The following is a 17,986-nucleotide window of genomic DNA, read 5'->3' as shown; positions in this document are numbered from 1 at the left end:
CGAAAGCAAAAATAATCCACCGGTCCACGTGGTTTCGTCTCGGGACCGGGGCGAATCAAAGTTGAATTGAGGAAATAAGAAAACGGGGAAAAAGAAGGAAAAGAGAGAAATTGACCAAAATTAACTGAAGAGAGCTCAAATTCGAGACTCATCTATTTATTTGAGATCTGTAACTTGGCTTTTGCTGTAAAAAAAGAAATTAGGCGAGACGAATAATCTCATGTAGAGCTTGTAAAAAAAAGTGGTCAAGATGAGGCTGGTAATTATAATTGCTTTAGTTAAAAGTCATCATAGATGAATTTGTAGTTGCTTTTTATTTATTAGTTTATCAATATGTGATAAATTAATTTTTAAATAAGAATCTTGTGAGGAGAAATTATTTGATAAAGAAATTTAGATGTTAGACGAACAACAATGTATTTCAATGTTCAATATTTAAAAGTTGCTGTATCATCTATATTAATAAATTTATGGTTTCATATTTTTAGTATGAACTACTACAAATAATAGCATTTAATTATTTAAGTTGATATGTTGTTTACAAAAGTTAATTGAGTTTACATTTTTTCAGTATTGTTTGTCCAGTGAACCGACAAAACCATGTTTGGTACTAACTTTCAAAGGAACCACACTGATGTTGGACTGTGGCTTGAGTATGCACTCCATTTTGCATTTCATGCCACTACCTATGGTTCCTAGTAGCAAATTTAATTCCTTGCCAACGTGGCTACCACGCAGTGAAAATCAGCAAGATTGGCAAATTGAGGGGGTAAGTAAAATATATTTCAGTAGAGTAGCAGTAATAATAGTACCAAAGTAAAGGTATGCAAATAGTTTGAATCGAATCAAATTTATTGCATTAGTCGTCCTATCAGTATAATAATAAATAATTTAAGAATAAATACTTATAAATCCTTTCTGGTATTAATCTTTAAATTATTGTAAACTGTAATTGTATGTGCAAATATATTTCAAGGAGCTGAAGGAATGTTGCGGTAGAGTCTTTGTGGATTCAGTGCCAGAGTTCACTCCTCCTCTGGAGAAAATAATCGATTTCTCAGAAATCGATGCCATTTTAATATCTAATTACACGTGCATGCTCGCATTACCGTTCATAACAGAAGGCACAGGTTTTAAAGGTATGACGAGTATCTTCAGAATGATATAAATGTAATTATAATTTTGAAAATACAATGATTTATAGGTATAATATATGCCACCGAACCAACGTTGCAAATCGGACGGTTTTTCATGGAGGAACTGGTGGAGTTCATCGAACGGACTCCAAAGGCAACGATGGCCAAATATTGGAAAGACATGTTGCATATGTTGCCGTCCCCGTTAGCGGAAATTAGACCGAAATCCTGGAAGCATATTTACTCCATGGCGGCCGTGAACTCAGCATTATCTAATATCCAAACGGTTGGATACGATCAAAAGCTAGTAAGTTACCAAAAATAAGAAATACATTAATATAATTTTTTGATTTAAAAATATTAATGTGAAATATCGGAATTATGTTAATAGATAATTTTCTAGTAAACAAATACATGCTACTGGAAATATTCAGTAATGTTCTAAATTCGAGACAAATTTGAAGTCATCTTTTATTTTTTTTTGCTATTTCACAAATAAAACTACTCAATAATTACGTTTTATTTATTTGCAGGATATATACGGCGCTTTAACAGTCACACCAATTAGTTCCGGCTTTTGTTTAGGTAGTAGTAATTGGTTAATATCTAGCGACCATGAAAAAGTTGCATTTGTCAGTGGTTCATCCACGTTAACTACTCATCCAAAACCTATGGATCAAGCTACATTGAAACATGCCAATCTGTTGATTTTGACGGGCTTGACACAAACTCCAACTGCTAATCCAGACACAATGCTTGGGGAGTTATGTATGACTGTTGGTAAGTGTAATCTCACATCTGCGATAAATTTGCGCTAAATTGCGGTACATTCAGCAGAGAGAAAATGACTTTTCTTAGAAATTTTATACAAAAAATAAAGTTTTATTTTGCAAGATTTTTTCTGACTCAAAAATAGTTTTCTTTGTTGGGTGTATCATGATTCATTGGATTTTTATCGCAGGTTATTTTCTGAACGAAAATACACTTTAGGTAATGTTTTTTCATTTATAAAAATATTGCAGCTGTGACTCTTAGAGCTGGTGGATGCGTTTTAATACCTTGCTATCCCTCTGGCGTCGTGTACGATTTATTTGAGTGTCTGAGCACTCATCTGGACAAATCGGGCTTCACGCAAGTGCCTCTTTTCTTCATCTCGCCAGTGGCGGAATCGTCCTTAGCTTATTCGAATATCCTTGCCGAATGGTATGATTGATAAAGTAATTTTTAGAAATTTTACATTTTATTTTCTTTTTTTATTCCGTTTACTATCGTCCTTTACTTCTAGGCTGTCAACAGGTAAACAAAACAAAGTTTATCTTCCAGAGGAACCGTTTCCACATGCTTTTCTCGTGAAGAACGCCCGATTAAAGCACTATACCTCTACGTACGCTGAAGGATTCAGCAACGATTATCGACAGCCTTGCGTAGTCTTCTGCGGCCATCCCAGTCTTCGATTCGGTGATGCTGTACATTTTGTGCAATTATGGGGCAACAATCCCCTGCATACTGTGATTTTTACTGGTATAATTCTGTTCAGAAAGTATCAGAAAGTAATGCAATAATTTTGCGTTTGCAATTCTATGCATAAGAATAATCTCAGAAATAGGACAAATATTAATTAGATAAAGAAGTATATTATTATAAAACAGGATAGTTTTAAACGTTTTTTTCTACTATTTCAACAGATTGTTATACAAGTTTCGTTGCATTATTTTCTGAATATCTTTTGTATAATTATATATTTTATCATGATTGCATATATTTATTTTTATTATAATTTTATTAATATTTTGTTTGTAACATATATAATTTTCCATTGTATTTGGTTTTACAGAGCCCGATTTTCCGTACATAGACGCCTTGGCCCCCTTTCAACCATTGGCTATGAAAGCAGTGCATTGTCCCATCGATACCTCTCTGAATTTTACTCAGGCTAATAAACTCATACGAGACTTGAAGCCAGAACATCTCGTTATTCCGGAGGTTTACACGCAGCCCCCTGCAATGGCACAGCACAGAACAGATCTTGTTATCGAACCCATCGGAGTTAGTATTCATTTTTTACTCAACATAATAAGTACCTCAATTTTACAATTTATGTTCGCAATCTTTATTTTGTATATTCTCTATTCGCTATATTTATAAAATATATAAATATAAAAAGAGAGTGTCCTCTAAAATAACTTGCATAATCTCTTTGTTCAAGGATAAACCCTTGATTACGTTCAAACGCGGAGAGGTGATAAAATTGCCATTAAAGCGGAAGAAGGGCCGCGTGTTTATCGAACCGGAATTAGCTAGCAGTATTGTACCGAGTGAAGTACGACCTGGCTTGAGTCTCGCGTCTGTTACCGGCGAGCTTGAGGTCAAGGACAACGTATATACCATAAAAGTAATTACTATTATGTATAAAGATAAATATTTTATGGTCAAGATAAATATCGCGGCATGCTCTTTTATAAAAGATATCTTTACCGAATGAAAAATGGTTTATCAGAGGCAAAAAACGTAATATGTTTGTTTATATATAATTTCGCTTCTAAATATGTAAAATTTCATCATAGAGTGTAGAGGACAGACCGAGCGGAAAAAGGAAAATGTCGTTGGGTTCACCTGCGCCCATTGTGGAGGAAGTGCTGAAGGAGCGAAAGCACGAGTATGGGAATCTGGACCCACAAGAATTGCTGCAGAAGCTCAATCAGGAAGGTTTTCATGGAGCCAAGTTACAGCATAGTCCTACCTCTACGAGTATTCATTTGGTACGATTTGACACCTCAGTGATGATCTTTTCAATATATAAACGTAAAAAATAACTTTTTCGATAATTATATAAGCACAATTCATACAAGAATTGTTAAGAATTCTTTGCTTAAAATTATATATTCATATATATTTACTTGCAGCAAGACGAAGATACTTTGATTCAGATCGGAGATAATTCTACACACATCTTCTGCAATGGCGATCAAAAGATTCGCAAACGTCTTAGGAGTATAATAATGCAGTGTCTGAAAAGATTTTGAGGTACGATATACATTTATAGTATTGACATTTTCTGAGACAATGTTTTATACTGCTGTACTATGTACACATAATATACACATAATTTATTGTTTCAAAGCGTAAGTATATTTATTTGTTCATTCACTTTTATCCTATGACATTAACTTGGCAATAATTTCTAAATTGATTATAATAGAAAAAACTTTTTTATCATCTAATTCTGCTAAATAAGAGGCAGTATCTTTAAGTACTTAAAGACAATACTTTTGACAAACATTGCCTTAACATATGTTTGGAAATAACATAATATCTTCATGTATATATTTAGTTAAATTTTAGTTTCTGTCATTGTTAAATTATTACTGACAAATGATCGAAAATTATTGAATTTTCAGTAAATATCTTAAATAATATTTATTGTAGATAATACATGTAAACGTTTGTATAAGTATAAACAATGCGATGGAAATATACTGTGATTAGTAAATTAAGTATATAATAAGAAAAAAAATTGGAATCACAATCTTTTACGTAAAATATTAATCAGTAGTATACAATATATTATACTAACGTTTACCTAAAATGACTAATTTCTTGCTGCATTCTGAACGAACAAGAAATCTTTATATCATATGCACACGTTATACATTTTTGGTTTGCACATGTTCCATGCAAATGGTGACAGCAAAATTGCAGAGTTTCTAAAATTTCTTTTCGTAAGAAATATTTCAAACCGCACATAAATTGTGTAAAGGGTATAATATATAAAGTAAACAACATATCAAAGCAATATGTCTATAAGATTTCAATAAATCTGACTAGTATATAAATTCATTTTTTAAATTATATACATCAAAAAAACATAAAAGACTTTCATTTGTTTGATGTATCAATTCTAGAGATGATAACGATGAGTAAAATTTATTCTACATATTAATCTTGAAAAAAATTACAAAATTGAAAATTTTATAATTACAAAAAAGGAAAATTATGTTGTAAGCAGTTCTGAAGGACGTGAATAAGTTTTATTCATCGCTAACATCAATGACAAACTAAAAAATAAAGCTATTTATCTAGGATTATTAAGCGTAGTTCGTGCCACCCATTTCTTCAGCACGTTGATCTTGTTTCTTACCTCGTCCATAATTGTGTTATTATACTCGTCGACGACCTTGTCGTGTGCGTCAATAGTAGTGGAACAACTGTCCTTCGATGCGACGTAGATGTCGATCTTTCTCTTGGTTGCGTTCAGAGTGCAGCAACTTATTACCTAGTTAGCAGTAGCGACACCGAGCGCGACTCCCGCCACAAAGGAGACTAGAAAGAAATGGAATTCCGTTGTCTGGAAGGTTTCCTCGTTGCCGGTCAACACGTGGTACCAGCGTCGTACGCGAGTCTTTCCTTGTTTTACCAATCGCTCAGCTTTATCCAGCTTTTTATCAACGCATCTCTCAACCTGGAATATAGCGATAACATTCATCAGTAACTCGGCATTATGTCGGAGTGGAATTGGTAAAATCCTTGCACACCACAATTAATTTCATTACATATTTTTATTGGGAAGACTATATACAAAAATTATAATAATATTGCTGTTATAAGCCTTATTAATATTGATACCAGTTTCAATTGGTTAATATCGATATTAAATTTTAATATTGATATTATATAGCATTGCATTCAATAGAGGTATTTGTACACGCAATGGTAATATAAATGATGTCAACATACTAATCGTTTGTTTATATTTTCGCACAAAACTTCAAAGTTATTGTTCTTTACTTCACCAAGATAGACCGATAATGAAACCACCAAGAAAACTTGTGGCAATAAATGAGTTGTTCTTCCACAGTTTCCCTACCTGTAAACAACAAAAACATATATTTGTAACTATTGAACAAAACAATTTTCCATATATATGAACATTGAAGACAAAATTAGTGATTTGAAATGACCTCAATTGAAGATAATAATCTATATATTGCCTATTATATCGTTTTTTAGGAAGCTTTTTAAATTCTTTAATTCGAATCCAGAGAAAATCTTCCACAGTGTCCTGACGTTTGTCTCACCTTGTCCATAAAATGTGGCCCTTCGCCGGTAATCTTTTCCTCCACCTTGTCTGATATTTTTTCAGCTTTTGTCATGATCTTGTCCCAATTGATATTTATGTAACCTTGATGTGCAGCAATTTGCAGCATGATGATTCCACCACCAACCGCACAGGCTGCTACCTTTCCAATCTTCATAGTGACAAATCCAGTTACCCTGAGTTACAAATCACAGTTAGTATGAAAGCATGTTGATAAGTGTTGAATAATTATGACACTTTTGCAAAAATATGTACCATCCTGATGTACTGCCAATGATAATCTGTTTGGTCGCCGATGATTTACTCACATCACCCATGACTTTCTCTAAGAAGGACTTGGCTTTCTGTGAAGTATCTATACTATAGGCTTCTTTGTTTGCATCTTCTTTACTTTTCTTGGCTGTAGGCATCTTGGTGCTGGAAGAAAGGAGTGGCATCATCATAATGAAAAATTCATGTATATTAAAGACCGCAAGATTCATGTTACATTATTCTGTGATTTTAAAGCTCTTATTTCATACATTTCATGCTTAAAAAGTATCATACATGCACATGCGATGAAGATAAGTATTACTGTAGAATTTCTAAGACCTAAAAATTTGAAAATGATTTGTTTTTAAACCTGTGAAGCAAAATTGCGAAAACGACAAATCCTCGACTTTTTATTCCATTAATTAATAATAGTCGTTCGATCAGCAATGTTTCAGTGATCGCGTGACAAAGGGAGAAGACGAACTGGCAGTTTTGTTGTTGTCGTCACTCGCTGCGAATTTGTGCGACGTAATGAAAATGTAAATATATCGATGACGAGCTTTGGGCGAAGCCGTGGCGATTATTTCCGGAAAATCGAAGGAAGAGGAAAATCGTCTTAAAAAATATCAACGAAAAGCCGGAAATTTCCAATCGATTGCAACACTCGGTGAATTCCGGAGAGGGAGAAAACTGCGATGAAACGAAGGACTCTACGTTTGAAGAGTTTCCTCATTCCCGAGCGAAAGGCATCTCTTTTTGGCATGATTATTGAGCGTGTTTTTGGATAATAAGTACGAGGAATCGTCCTCGCGGAAACACGAAACGCTCAGATGCGTGACATTCTAATGACATACGAGACTTACTCGGGAAGATTTTTTTCCTGAGACAGTGACGCCGACGCGACGATCGTTGCCAAACGGTCTGCTGGATCAAACGTAAATTGAATGTAAACGCCGATACGATAATTTGGAGGGAGCCAGACGGCTCCCGAGACAGGTTTGTTCGTTTCACGTACACCTCAGTGCACCCAAGTGCACCTTCTGCACCTCTCTGCTCCGCTCTTTTGTCCCCCCTTTTTTTAGAGACTATGGAGCTTCGGTCGCGTTCGGCATCATTCGACACTCGTCGGCCGCGCCGGCGCGCTGACTGCGTCACTCATATCAGATTCGTGCGCGGCTCGCGGCCGTTGTAGGCTGTTGTCCGGTAGTGTCGCTACTGTCGCTGTTCGCCGCTATCTCTCGCCGATAACTTGCCTCGTCGCGATGAGGTGACGGCGCCGCGGAACTGAATCGCGTATGTCGCGTATGATCGCGCGCGCGCGCGCGACCTCCTCGTCGACGCAGGTTTCGGAGTTGTCGTCGCCGTGGTCGTCGTCGTCGTCGTCGTCCGTGATTTCCGTTTCTCGCGGGCCGCGGGTGTGAGACGCGCGCGGATCTTCCTCACCGGGACCGAGAGAGCGTGTGTAAAATGGCACAGGACACCGACGACATCAACTTCACGCCGCAGGAGTTGCAGACGCTGTCGGAGCTGGACAGGTGATTAACTCCACTCGGCCTTGAGCCGTCCGTGATCGAAACGGACGTCACCGGCGTCCTTTCTGTCGGGGGCGAGCAATCGCTGCTTTACGGTATAACCTAGAAAACGCGCGTTTGACAGCGCGCTCGTGCGCAACCCACTGACACCGTTTTCACGCTTCCGACTGTACCACATTCGGCGGCGGGTATGCCGCGAGATCTCTCGCGATAATGATGCGCGCCTCAGCCCAAAAGCCGCGACTCGCGGCGTTGATTATCGCGTACATATGTCTCGTACTCGCCGGCAACGGCAACGTTGATGGAGTAACGAGCGGCGAGCGTTACGCGACACGAACGTCGGAATCTTCCGGCCGGGCGGGACGCGCGCGTTATGTTACAGGTTCAACAATGCGTAACGAAAGATACTTTTCTTTTCTTGTGTGTACGCACAGCCGGCAGTTTGGCTTCCTTAAGCTGAACTCTCCGGAGCAGGCGAAGAAGAAAGCTCTGGTGGTGCGTGCCATCAAGTACCTGGAGCGCATGCTGGTTCAGGCCCAGGCGGAGAAGCAGCGCAGGAAAGCCGATAGTACAAAAGCATGCCCGGATGACCCCAAGGAGAGCGAGGATGAGGATAAGGGAATAAGCATCGATCCCAAGACCTACTGTAAACTGGGACATTTTCATTTACTCTTGGAAGATTATAGTAAAGGTATATATCGCTTCCTTCCTGTGTTGCTTTCACCCTGTAAAATGATCTGATATTTTGTACCTTCAAAATTCAAAGACTAATTGAATCGATCATTTGGTTTGACTTTTATTTTATAATTGACAGCACTTTTATATGAGTCCTTTTTTAATTATTCTCTAAATGAACTTTTGTTTGCATAAGTCAAATAATGAGACATTAGGGAATTTATATCAGCAGTATCAAACTCGAGACTGTTGACATTTCAGTCAGCTGTTAAAACAAATGGTGATTGAAAAATTTCCAAATGCTTTGAATCGAATTCTATTGATTTCTGTATATTTTCTGTACTGGTTAAAAATATCTCCTTGAATGGGACCTTTTTTTTTTTATTAACGGAGTAAACTAGTGCTAATGAATTTTTTTTTACAGCGATGTCAGCATATCAGAAATTCTACTCATTAAAAGGCGACTACTGGAAGGATGCTTCATTTTTATATGGGCTGGGCCTCGTTTACTTCCACTTCAATGCCTTCCAATGGTGAGTGTGAATATAAATTTTTTTTAATCATATGTGCCCTGTGAAAGGAACGGTGAATTCTGTGCAAAGTCATGTAATATTCAATGCATGAGTGTACCTCGTGATTCTAATTTAAAAAATATGAATTAAATAAGGTAATATAAAGTTAATTGTGATTTAATTGAAATAAATGAATTTTAGGAAAATAATAAACTTAAATAATCTTTATTAATTAATAGAACCAATTTTATTAAATTGACATCCATTCTATCAAATTTTATATTTTTTAAATAAAATTTCATTATGAAATATATATAAGGATATTAAATCTCTGCCTTTGACAAATATGATTTTGCTTATTTATTTTTCAAAAATTTTGTAAGAAAATTTTTTTCTCGGAAAATATTCCTCATTAATGTCCCTCAAATATTTCTAACAAAAAGTTTTGTATTCATTGGTGTTTTTCATTAAAATTAAAATTGATAAGTAGTTCTGTATTCTTATTTCATTTAAAAAACATAAAGTGGTAGCTACAACAAATATCGATATGAGCTGCGAGTGTACAAAACGCTTGCTTTTATTTTTCGCGCGTAATTCTAGTCGTAAAGTCAGTCCTGTAGTTAAGTCAGTTGGCTAGGTCCTAGGAAAGCTGTAAGGGCGAAGGGCCGGACCAACGAACGGCAAACATGGCGCCGACGGAAAAAATTCCGCAATCTCGCAAGAGTTGCTCGCCTTGAAAAGGGGGCGTCGGCCCTTGCACGACGTACACACACGCAGGGTTCATCGTTCCCGTGCATTCTCTCTCTCTCTCCCCGTGCATCCTCTATTTATTTTTTAATTTCGTATCGCACACGTGACACGGTTGCTCGCCGATAACAAGCAAGCTACCCTTCCAAGCGTCGATAAGATACATAGGGTCGGTAAGTCGCGTGCATTCCGTATCTGGATTACCCTTAAGTATGCATTTAATATAAATAATCCAAATTACGTGTATATAAATTTGAATCAAATTTTTCCAGATTTATATTACATATTAATTTAAATGTAATATTTTTAATAATACTGTAAATCCTTTCTAATATTTAAGAAAATTAATTGTAAGACTTTTAAGAAAATTATAATTACTTGAATTGTAATTAATTACTGATATAAAATATTTTTGATTTGGGTCTTGTTTATCGTTTTCATCAGATTCTAAGGTATTAATTTCATATTACGAGCTAAAAGATATGCTTTCTGTTTATAGAGATATAGTGTATAAAAGTTACAGGGTTCCACAAATCCATAGGTGGGGAGGAAAATAATCAAAAATAGATGTGGGGAGTCAGAGTTAATATTTATAAAACAAAAGTAAAGTTGGCTGTAATTTTCACTATTTTTGATAAAATCTTTTATAATAGATTATTGTTCATTTAGATGATACGTAAAACATAATTTATATGGTATGCATGTAATGTAGATTATTTATATTTTATGTGTAGATTTCAATAATCCATACTCGATGATGCGTGAAATCAACAAAATTTATTTATTTTATACTTTACTTTTATATTTTATTGTGTTTTATTTTACAGTCAAAATTTTATTAATTTTTGGGGAGAACGTGTTCATTATCTTAATAATAAATTCTTAACTATAATTATCGTAAACAAATAATATTCTCTATATTTTTAATTCCAATGTAATTAATATCGCAAATGAATATGATGAATTTCGAATGAGCGGCGAAAAATTCTCATGTATTATCAGATTCTTGTAACAAAATTATTTTGTTACTACAATTGTATAATTATTTTAAAATAATATTTTATATTATTGCATAAGAAGTATTTCGATATATAAATTTATGTCACGTAAACGAAGTAGCCAATGGAGTAATATGAGAATAATGTTATATTTGAATATTATTTATTTAAATTTATTCAAATTTATTCTGCCCCTGAATTCTTCAAACAGATTCTTTAGTCACGTGTAAACGTGCCGTAAACAGTAGGTAAATAATCCATATAGACGTAATTTTGAAATTTACGATACAGCCTTGCCTCTGACTAATCTCTCGTGCCGCATTACGTACGGATAATTACTCTCTTATGATAACGCGATTGGTGCGTCGGGCGACCGACAGATGTCTCACGTAGCGCGCGTACGAGTCGACGATGTGCCTACGTGCCGAACGGCAGTGCGGTCATGGCGCCGCCGCTGCTGATTGGAGGGTGGGAAGCGGGTCGCGGAGGGTGATAATAGGCCAAATATGCACGTCTCTCGTGGAACCGAAATAGAATTTCAGGAGCGTCGTATACACGTAACTCCAGCCATGACGGCGGTGGTGGCGGCAGGAGTACCAGGACTCCGTAACGTGTAAACAAACACCGGCGGCGAAATTCGCAAGCGAATTCCGCCCAAAAGCCACGATCTTATCGCGCACGAAATATCCGCGACTCGGAATCCGCGAGAGAGAATACATCATGGAAACAGAGCACCCTCCCTGTCCTTCCCTCACTCCACTTCATTCCACGTATGTATATCACATGTTTGTTTATAATCGATGCTCCGGCGAACGAATTTCACTGAATTTAACTGAAATTGAGGCTCCAAGACTTGATTGACGTTAAATCGGAATAAAACGGAAATACAATAAATCCTCACTAGCTATCACACATTTATAAATATTATACAAATATAAATCACGACAGAAACATCATAGCGAATTTTTATCAATATCTTCGCGCTGTGATTCTATTCTATTCTTTACTGTTCATGCAGCGTAATGCTCTTTTATTTTTCATGTACTAATAATACAAATAATTCATGATTATTGTATAAAAATATAAATTTTGTAACAATAGAAAGATAATTGATTGTTAAATCAAGGCTCGAAACGATAAAAAAAACAACAAATGATATGGCTTATGAGTCAGGCTAGATTTTAAACTTTTATGACATTAATTAAAAAAACAAACGGTTTGAGTTATACTTTAAGTCACCTTCTGTCAAAATATAAAACGATTTAAATGCTAATTAAATCCATAAAATTAATAAATTGATTCAGTCGCAGTTAAAATCGTATGCAAGTTTTAGACACGTAAAAATTCTACCGTGTGCAGCCGAGTGAAAAGACGTGATTAGAAATGTATTATAATTTGTCCGAGTGTCAGTTAAAAATATTCAAATAACATAATATGATGATGTTATTTGAATATTTTGTTTTAAATTATCCTTCAACGTTTCTTAGTGTCGAAACACTACAATTTGTGCATAAATGAACAAACTACAGAAAAATCAGTTTTATCATGTAAATATACTCTGATAAATGACAAAAATGTTGGTGTAAAAATATTATAAATTATAATTTTACTATAAAATTGGAACTACGTTTCCAAATTATATCGAAGTGTTAACATTTTTTGTGTTAATATTTCACATAATATTTATGTTACTTTTTAACATGTTTTTTTTGTGTTAAATTAATACAAAACTTTGAGACATTCGGTATACTACTGTGTCCAAAAAGTAAGGTGACATTGCATTTATTTCGAAAATTCTTTATTTATTCTTGCAAATCAATTTTGTCCCCTTCAAAGTAATCCCCCCCTGATATAATACACTTATTCCAACGGATTTTCCAATCTTCGAAACAGTTGTAATAATCGATTTCAGGAATGGCCTTTAGCTCCTTCTTCGCAGCGGCTTGAATCTCTTCTATCGACTCGAAACGGTGATTCGTGATTTTTTAACCAAAAACTCGACTAATATCGTTCCACAACCACCGTATTCACCTGATTTGGCTCCATGCGACTTCTGGCTATTCAGCAAACTCAAGCAAGTCGATAGAAGAGATTCAAGCCGCTGCGAAGAAGGAGCTAAAGGCCATTCCTGAAATCGATTATTACAACTGTTTCGAAGATTGGAAAATCCGTTGGAATAAGTGTATTATATCAGGGGGGGATTACTTTGAAGGGGACGAAATTGATTTGCAAGAATAAATAATTTTCGAAATAAATGCAATGTCACCTTACTTTTTGGACACAGTAGTATATTAAAATAAACACAAATTTTTGAACTATGCATGTTATAAATATGTATATAAAATTTGTTGTAAATGCAAATTCTATAACGTGCAAATTCTTAAAAATAACGTAACAAATTTTTTTAATCCTTTTTATTACGTTATTGAGATTTTTTTGCATTATATGATGTATTGCTTTTTTTTCTACGCAAAGTACGCGTGGTCCGACGATACGTGTTGCGTCCCCCTCTTTTTTTTTTTGTTTTGCTTGCCGCATTCCTCGCGTTCCGCGCAAATAATAACGCCGCGCGAATTTGTAAATTGGGTCGGCTCCATTTAACTACATCTAATTGCCAACGTGTCAAAAATAGCCCGCGATTTATCCGGAAGATCGCGCGGGCGGTATGAATCGAACGCCGTTCCGCATGCATTTGTCACTCTTTCCGTGATCGAGGGATTTCGAAATCCGCGTTAGTAATGCATTTTTTTCCGATTACGAATAACACAAGAAATATCAATATAATAATTCCACGGTCGGAGAATATTGTGAATACCTGAATGAGAACATAAAGCGGAAGAGTTTAGTATTTTATTCAAGAATATATGTAAATTACTATAATCAGTGTAAATGTGCTAGATTATTTTCCCGTAGATACATTTCGCTCTGGCGCACTTGTGAAACTTTTTTTACTTCGGAACTTTCATGCTCGCGCTCTTGCAAAACTAATGAAGAGGAAAAAGTTCTTGTATCTTGTCAGATTATTATAGAGAGTTGATTTACCCAGCGTTAATTTCCAGACGGCGATTAAATCTTCCAGTGACTGAAATATCTCTATGCTTGGACACAAAACTTTATTAACTTTTTATTAACAAATTTAATAGGATAACAATTCGTATACATTTTGAGAAAATAATATAATAAATGATATGCAATAATGTCAAATAAAACGAGTATTAGGTGTTAAAATAATAATGTCTTTAATCTTTAACATTAAGTGGATGACGTTTCGATTTTACAGAGTCCTCTTCAGCACGCATATAAATCAAACCGTCAAATCAATTTATATGTGTACTGAAGAGGATCCTGTGAAGTCGAAACGTCGCCTACTTATTGTTAAAGATAAAAGACATTATTATTTTAGTACCCAATTGTTTTGCTCGTGTTATTTGGCCTTTTTATATATTGTTTTTATTGTATTATAAAATTTATTAATTTTAAATGTATTTGTAATATTAAAATTTAATTTTAATCTTTAAATATATACATTAAGACATTTATAAAATAGATTATTTTAAATATTATAAAAATTATATATTTGTTGATAGATGGATTTTTTTAATTTTTAGAAAAAACATGCATTTGTCAAGATAATATTTCTTTGTATTTATTTTATAAATATATCATTAAGAATTTATAAAATGTGTATATTAAAAGTGCATTAATAAGTATTTACTAAGACTAGTATTTACGATGTTAAAAATTATTTTAGATCGTCTGGTTCAGATGTTTTAAAAATTTTTCGTATTTTTGTATGTTAATAATAACGTTTTACATATTTCATATTTCAGTCAATTATACGTCTAGAGTTTTATATGGTAAATCCTTACAAAATTGAATATTCTTGACTCTATATCAGAGTACCAAGACATATATCTTAAAATTATACATGTCAGGATATTGGAACATTATCTTAAAATCAAAATTTAAAGCAGACGCTCATACTAGGTACAACACGGTTATTAGTAGAACTGGAAAGACCGGAAAAAGCGCTCGGGCAGTTTCAAGCGGAGTTGAGCATCAACGTATAAAATATAATCATTACACGTATACAACATCAGCTATGTAAACTATGTATTACGTATCATCTAATATGTATAATATAATGGATCTTTCATGAAAAATTCAGATTTTATCAGGAAATTCTTACCGTTTTTTTAAAAATATTATATATTTATTTTATCAATATTAAAATTAATCTAAAGATACATCAACAATTTTATAACTTGATTACTTTTTTTCTGTGTTGTATTATCCAATTTATAATAATTTTCATTGCTTCGTATTGTCCGCATGAAGAAGATTCGTGTAAGTATAACGTAAACAGTACGTAAATAATCCATATTACAATAATTTTGAAATTTACGGGCAAGCCTGATTTCGGGAGCCCGAGACTCTCGTCTCGTCTCGTCTTGTCTCGTCTCGTCTCGTCTCGTCTCGTCTCGTCTCGTCGCGAGGTGCAGTGCCCGGATCGGTGCGTTTAGCGGGGATAAGAATCGCGTTTGCGGTCGCGAGCGGTGTATGTACGCGCTGTGCACAGGGCCGCCGAACACGTGCACACCGCGTCGTCGGGAAGAGAGAAGAGAGAAGAGAGAAGAGAGAAGAGAACGCGGAGGCCGCCGCGTAAAATCGATCGTTCGTACGTTCGCCGCTGCTACCGCGACGCATCTCTATGCGTCGCGCGTGACCCAGCGGCGCACAGCCATGGCGGACGACGCACCGACACGGTCGTTCGTTCCGTCCCGCAAGCCCGAAAAGCCGAACGGTACGCCCCGGGCTAAAATCCCCCTCTTCCCCATCCTCTTCTCCTCCCCAACCCCTCGTCTCCCTTTCCGCGCGCGCGTCCCGTGTTCCCTCGCGGATATTCGCCCCGGAGTCCGTGGAGCTTGTTCTCCCGAACTTGGCCCGCATTCGTCTCCCGCGCCGCCAAATTCGCTAGTGCAAAATTTTATGTTTAGTATTGGCCGAGTTTAATTCGTCTTTAATTCATCGATTGATCAATCACATTGTGCAAATGTAACTTTGTTCTGTGAAAGCTACATTTGCGCATGATCAATGGATGAATTAAAAAACTCGCTCGTAATAGAGGAAGCTGTTGTTTCAATTGGGGCATTCGTATTATTTATTACTCGAAAGTTCACGTGCGAACATTGAAAACGAGACGTTCATTGAGGAAAGGTGACGATCTCGGAGAAGATAGCGACGTGTCGCGAGTATCTATGTATCTGTTTCTGCTATTGTTATATTTTTGCCGTGTCGTTATGTTTCCGGGAGCCAGATCGTGAATAGAATATGCGAAACACGCGCGCGACGTGGCGTACGCGCGCGGCGGCGTGTGAATCACCTTTGGGATGCTGCGTCTCGGTTTTAAGCCCCTCGAGGGTAAGAGGGAACAAAACCGTTTGGTAGAGAAGGGTCGCGTCACGTGTGCAGCGTGAGAGCTCTTTTTTTTATGATTTACGCGCATACTGTACTTAATTAGAACTCCTCGGTCCAATAACTTCGGCGCGCAACCAATCTTCGCAACGAACTCTGAAAATTTTCAGGAAGAGAGCTCGCAATTTTCCAAATTGAGAGATCTCGAGAGAATAACTTTCAAATTATTCTCAAATAATTTCAACTTTGTTTTCTTGCGATTGAATAAATCGAAAAATGAATTTTTAAAGATTCCTACTAGAAATAAAATTCTTATCAAGAGAAAACGATAAGTAAGCTTGAATAATAAATTTAAATAAATTAATAATAATATGGAATATTATTTCAACCCATTTTTGGCCCTTATATTATTAATAGTAATAACAAAAAAAAAACTACATTGAAGCCGAAATAATGTCTACCAAAATCTGAATTGAAACGATGAGTAGAATATGATACATTTTTGGTGACGTGTTATAACGCCAGCGTAAATTAACAAAAAATCCCTTAAAGTATGGCTCGTTAATTGTAATAACAATAAAATAAATAAGTTAATAATATAAGGGTCAGAAATGAGCTAAAAGAATGTGGATCTTTTTCTCCTTCATATATATATTATATTTCTCTCAATTACATGCTACGATGTACATTCTAATGCGGTACTAACTTGAACAATTTTCGCAGAGATGCACTTGTAACTGTTTCTTATGAAAATGCCAACTGAAAGGGCTCTTCACTTGACATTCGTTTAATTTATTAATTTAATCTAATTTACACTCCCGCGTTTGATCCGCGCGTGTCGTATCAAATTTGCAGAAAATTTAAATTGTCCGAAAATAGTTTATTATTTCTCCGTGCCATTCGATGAATGCTAAAAATAGAAGAGAATAATCGATAGGGGAGGGAGGGGAGAGGGGGCGATAGCGACTAATTACCAATTCAAACGATCCCGTTACGAAGTCTGGTCGGCCATCGGCGACCGCCTACGAACGTGCATTCAATTCTCTCTCTCTCTCTCTCTCTCTCTCTCAACCCTTCCGTCCGGCTGATGGAGGGCGGGTGAATACAAAGCGCAACATGCGCAATTTTATTTACGTACGTCATGCGTATATATGCGTGCGTATATACGCGCGCGCGCGTATACGCATCTCATTCGGGATGAGGCTGGGGACGGGGACAAAGAGCCGAAGAAAAGTACTCTAGTGCGACGCACAATAGCAAATTCATTACCGGGGGTCCAACCCTCTCGCTGTAGCATCTCGTTAAACGGGATGCAGCGGCCGCGCGTCACGTCCGAAAACTTTATTTTCACGCGTTAAGCCTGAACCGCACGCTACGCTGCGCAGAAATTGCAGTATCGTCTCACTCAGCAGGTGACCATAAATATTCTTTTTGTTACGCCCTTGCCGCCGGCTTTCTGCTTGTAATCCCATTGTTACTACATTTAATGCAATGTAAGGTCGTAACTTTACAAAAGTAAACTATACAAAAAAAGAACAAGTGATAATATTTTACTCCCGTGAAAATGTCGTAAATTTTTCGTCACGCTTGTGACAATTGTTTGGGAATTTTATTTCAATGCTCG

The 17,986-nt window shown here is 36.0% G+C and overlaps 3 protein-coding genes and 1 long non-coding RNA gene across 6 annotated transcripts in view; 2 read left to right on the top strand and 2 right to left on the bottom strand.

Moving 5' to 3' along the window:
• Positions 1–69: 69 nt before the first annotated feature.
• On the top strand, positions 70–7,205 carry LOC105208157 (integrator complex subunit 9). 2 transcript variants are annotated; one of them, XM_039456620.1, is made up of 12 exons: positions 70–259; positions 572–769; positions 977–1,139; positions 1,205–1,443; positions 1,670–1,916; positions 2,159–2,339; positions 2,422–2,657; positions 2,971–3,182; positions 3,343–3,528; positions 3,701–3,895; positions 4,040–4,160; positions 6,928–7,205. In XM_039456620.1, exons 1-11 carry the CDS (start codon positions 251–253, stop codon positions 4,157–4,159), a joined length of 1,986 nt encoding a protein of 661 aa, XP_039312554.1. In that variant the 5' UTR covers positions 70–250; the 3' UTR covers position 4,160; positions 6,928–7,205. The 2 variants fall into 2 exon arrangements, with proteins under 2 accessions (XP_039312554.1, XP_011176242.1); XM_011177940.2 differs by lacking the exon at positions 6,928–7,205 and having other exon boundaries at positions 4,040–4,256.
• Positions 2,898–4,162, bottom strand: LOC120359380. The gene is made up of 2 exons (XR_005576153.1): positions 4,034–4,162; positions 2,898–3,921 (listed from the first exon to the last, which is right to left on the bottom strand). It is a non-coding gene; the product is annotated as an uncharacterized LOC120359380 (long non-coding RNA).
• On the bottom strand, positions 4,541–7,525 carry LOC105208159 (FUN14 domain-containing protein 1). Of its 2 annotated transcripts, none has more exons than XM_011177942.3 (4): positions 7,347–7,525; positions 6,487–6,648; positions 6,212–6,407; positions 4,541–5,595 (listed from the first exon to the last, which is right to left on the bottom strand). In XM_011177942.3, the coding sequence occupies exons 2-4, from the start codon at positions 6,639–6,641 to the stop codon at positions 5,410–5,412; spliced, it is 537 nt and encodes a 178-aa protein (XP_011176244.1). In that variant the 5' UTR covers positions 6,642–6,648; positions 7,347–7,525; the 3' UTR covers positions 4,541–5,409. The 2 variants fall into 2 exon arrangements, with proteins under 2 accessions (XP_011176244.1, XP_025994143.1); XM_026138358.2 differs by lacking the exon at positions 7,347–7,525 and adding an exon at positions 6,854–7,047.
• Positions 7,526–7,773: 248 nt separating this feature from the next.
• Positions 7,774–17,986, top strand: part of LOC105208158 (histone demethylase UTY) — an 82,893-nt gene continuing 72,680 nt past the window's right edge. The window contains exons 1-3 of the mRNA XM_011177941.3: positions 7,774–8,018; positions 8,450–8,706; positions 9,115–9,223. Of these exons, the coding sequence (XP_011176243.1) occupies positions 7,951–8,018; positions 8,450–8,706; positions 9,115–9,223 (434 nt within the window). The 5' untranslated portion in view covers positions 7,774–7,950. The remainder of the gene's footprint in view (positions 8,019–8,449; positions 8,707–9,114; positions 9,224–17,986) is intronic.

This window comes from Solenopsis invicta, chromosome 13 (assembly GCF_016802725.1).
Source record: "Solenopsis invicta isolate M01_SB chromosome 13, UNIL_Sinv_3.0, whole genome shotgun sequence".
Taxonomy (NCBI): domain Eukaryota; kingdom Metazoa; phylum Arthropoda; class Insecta; order Hymenoptera; family Formicidae; genus Solenopsis; species Solenopsis invicta.
The sequence above is the reverse complement of the archived record's forward strand: the minus strand, read 5'-3'. Positions and strand labels throughout refer to the sequence as shown.

Coding starts and splice junctions, on each gene's coding strand:
- LOC105208157 (XM_039456620.1), top strand. Junction 770..976: donor AAGATTGGCAAATTGAGGGG/GTAAGTAAAATA, acceptor ATATATTTCAAG/GAGCTGAAGGAATGTTGCGG. Junction 1,444..1,669: donor TTGGATACGATCAAAAGCTA/GTAAGTTACCAA, acceptor ATTTATTTGCAG/GATATATACGGCGCTTTAAC.
- LOC105208159 (XM_011177942.3), bottom strand. CDS start 6,641: ATGCCTACAGCCAAGAAAAGTAAAGAAGATGCAAACAAAGAAGCCTAT. Junction 6,408..6,486: donor ATTGGCAGTACATCAGGATG/GTACATATTTTT, acceptor TTTGTAACTCAG/GGTAACTGGATTTGTCACTA. Junction 5,596..6,211: donor GGCCACATTTTATGGACAAG/GTGAGACAAACG, acceptor GCTATATTCCAG/GTTGAGAGATGCGTTGATAA.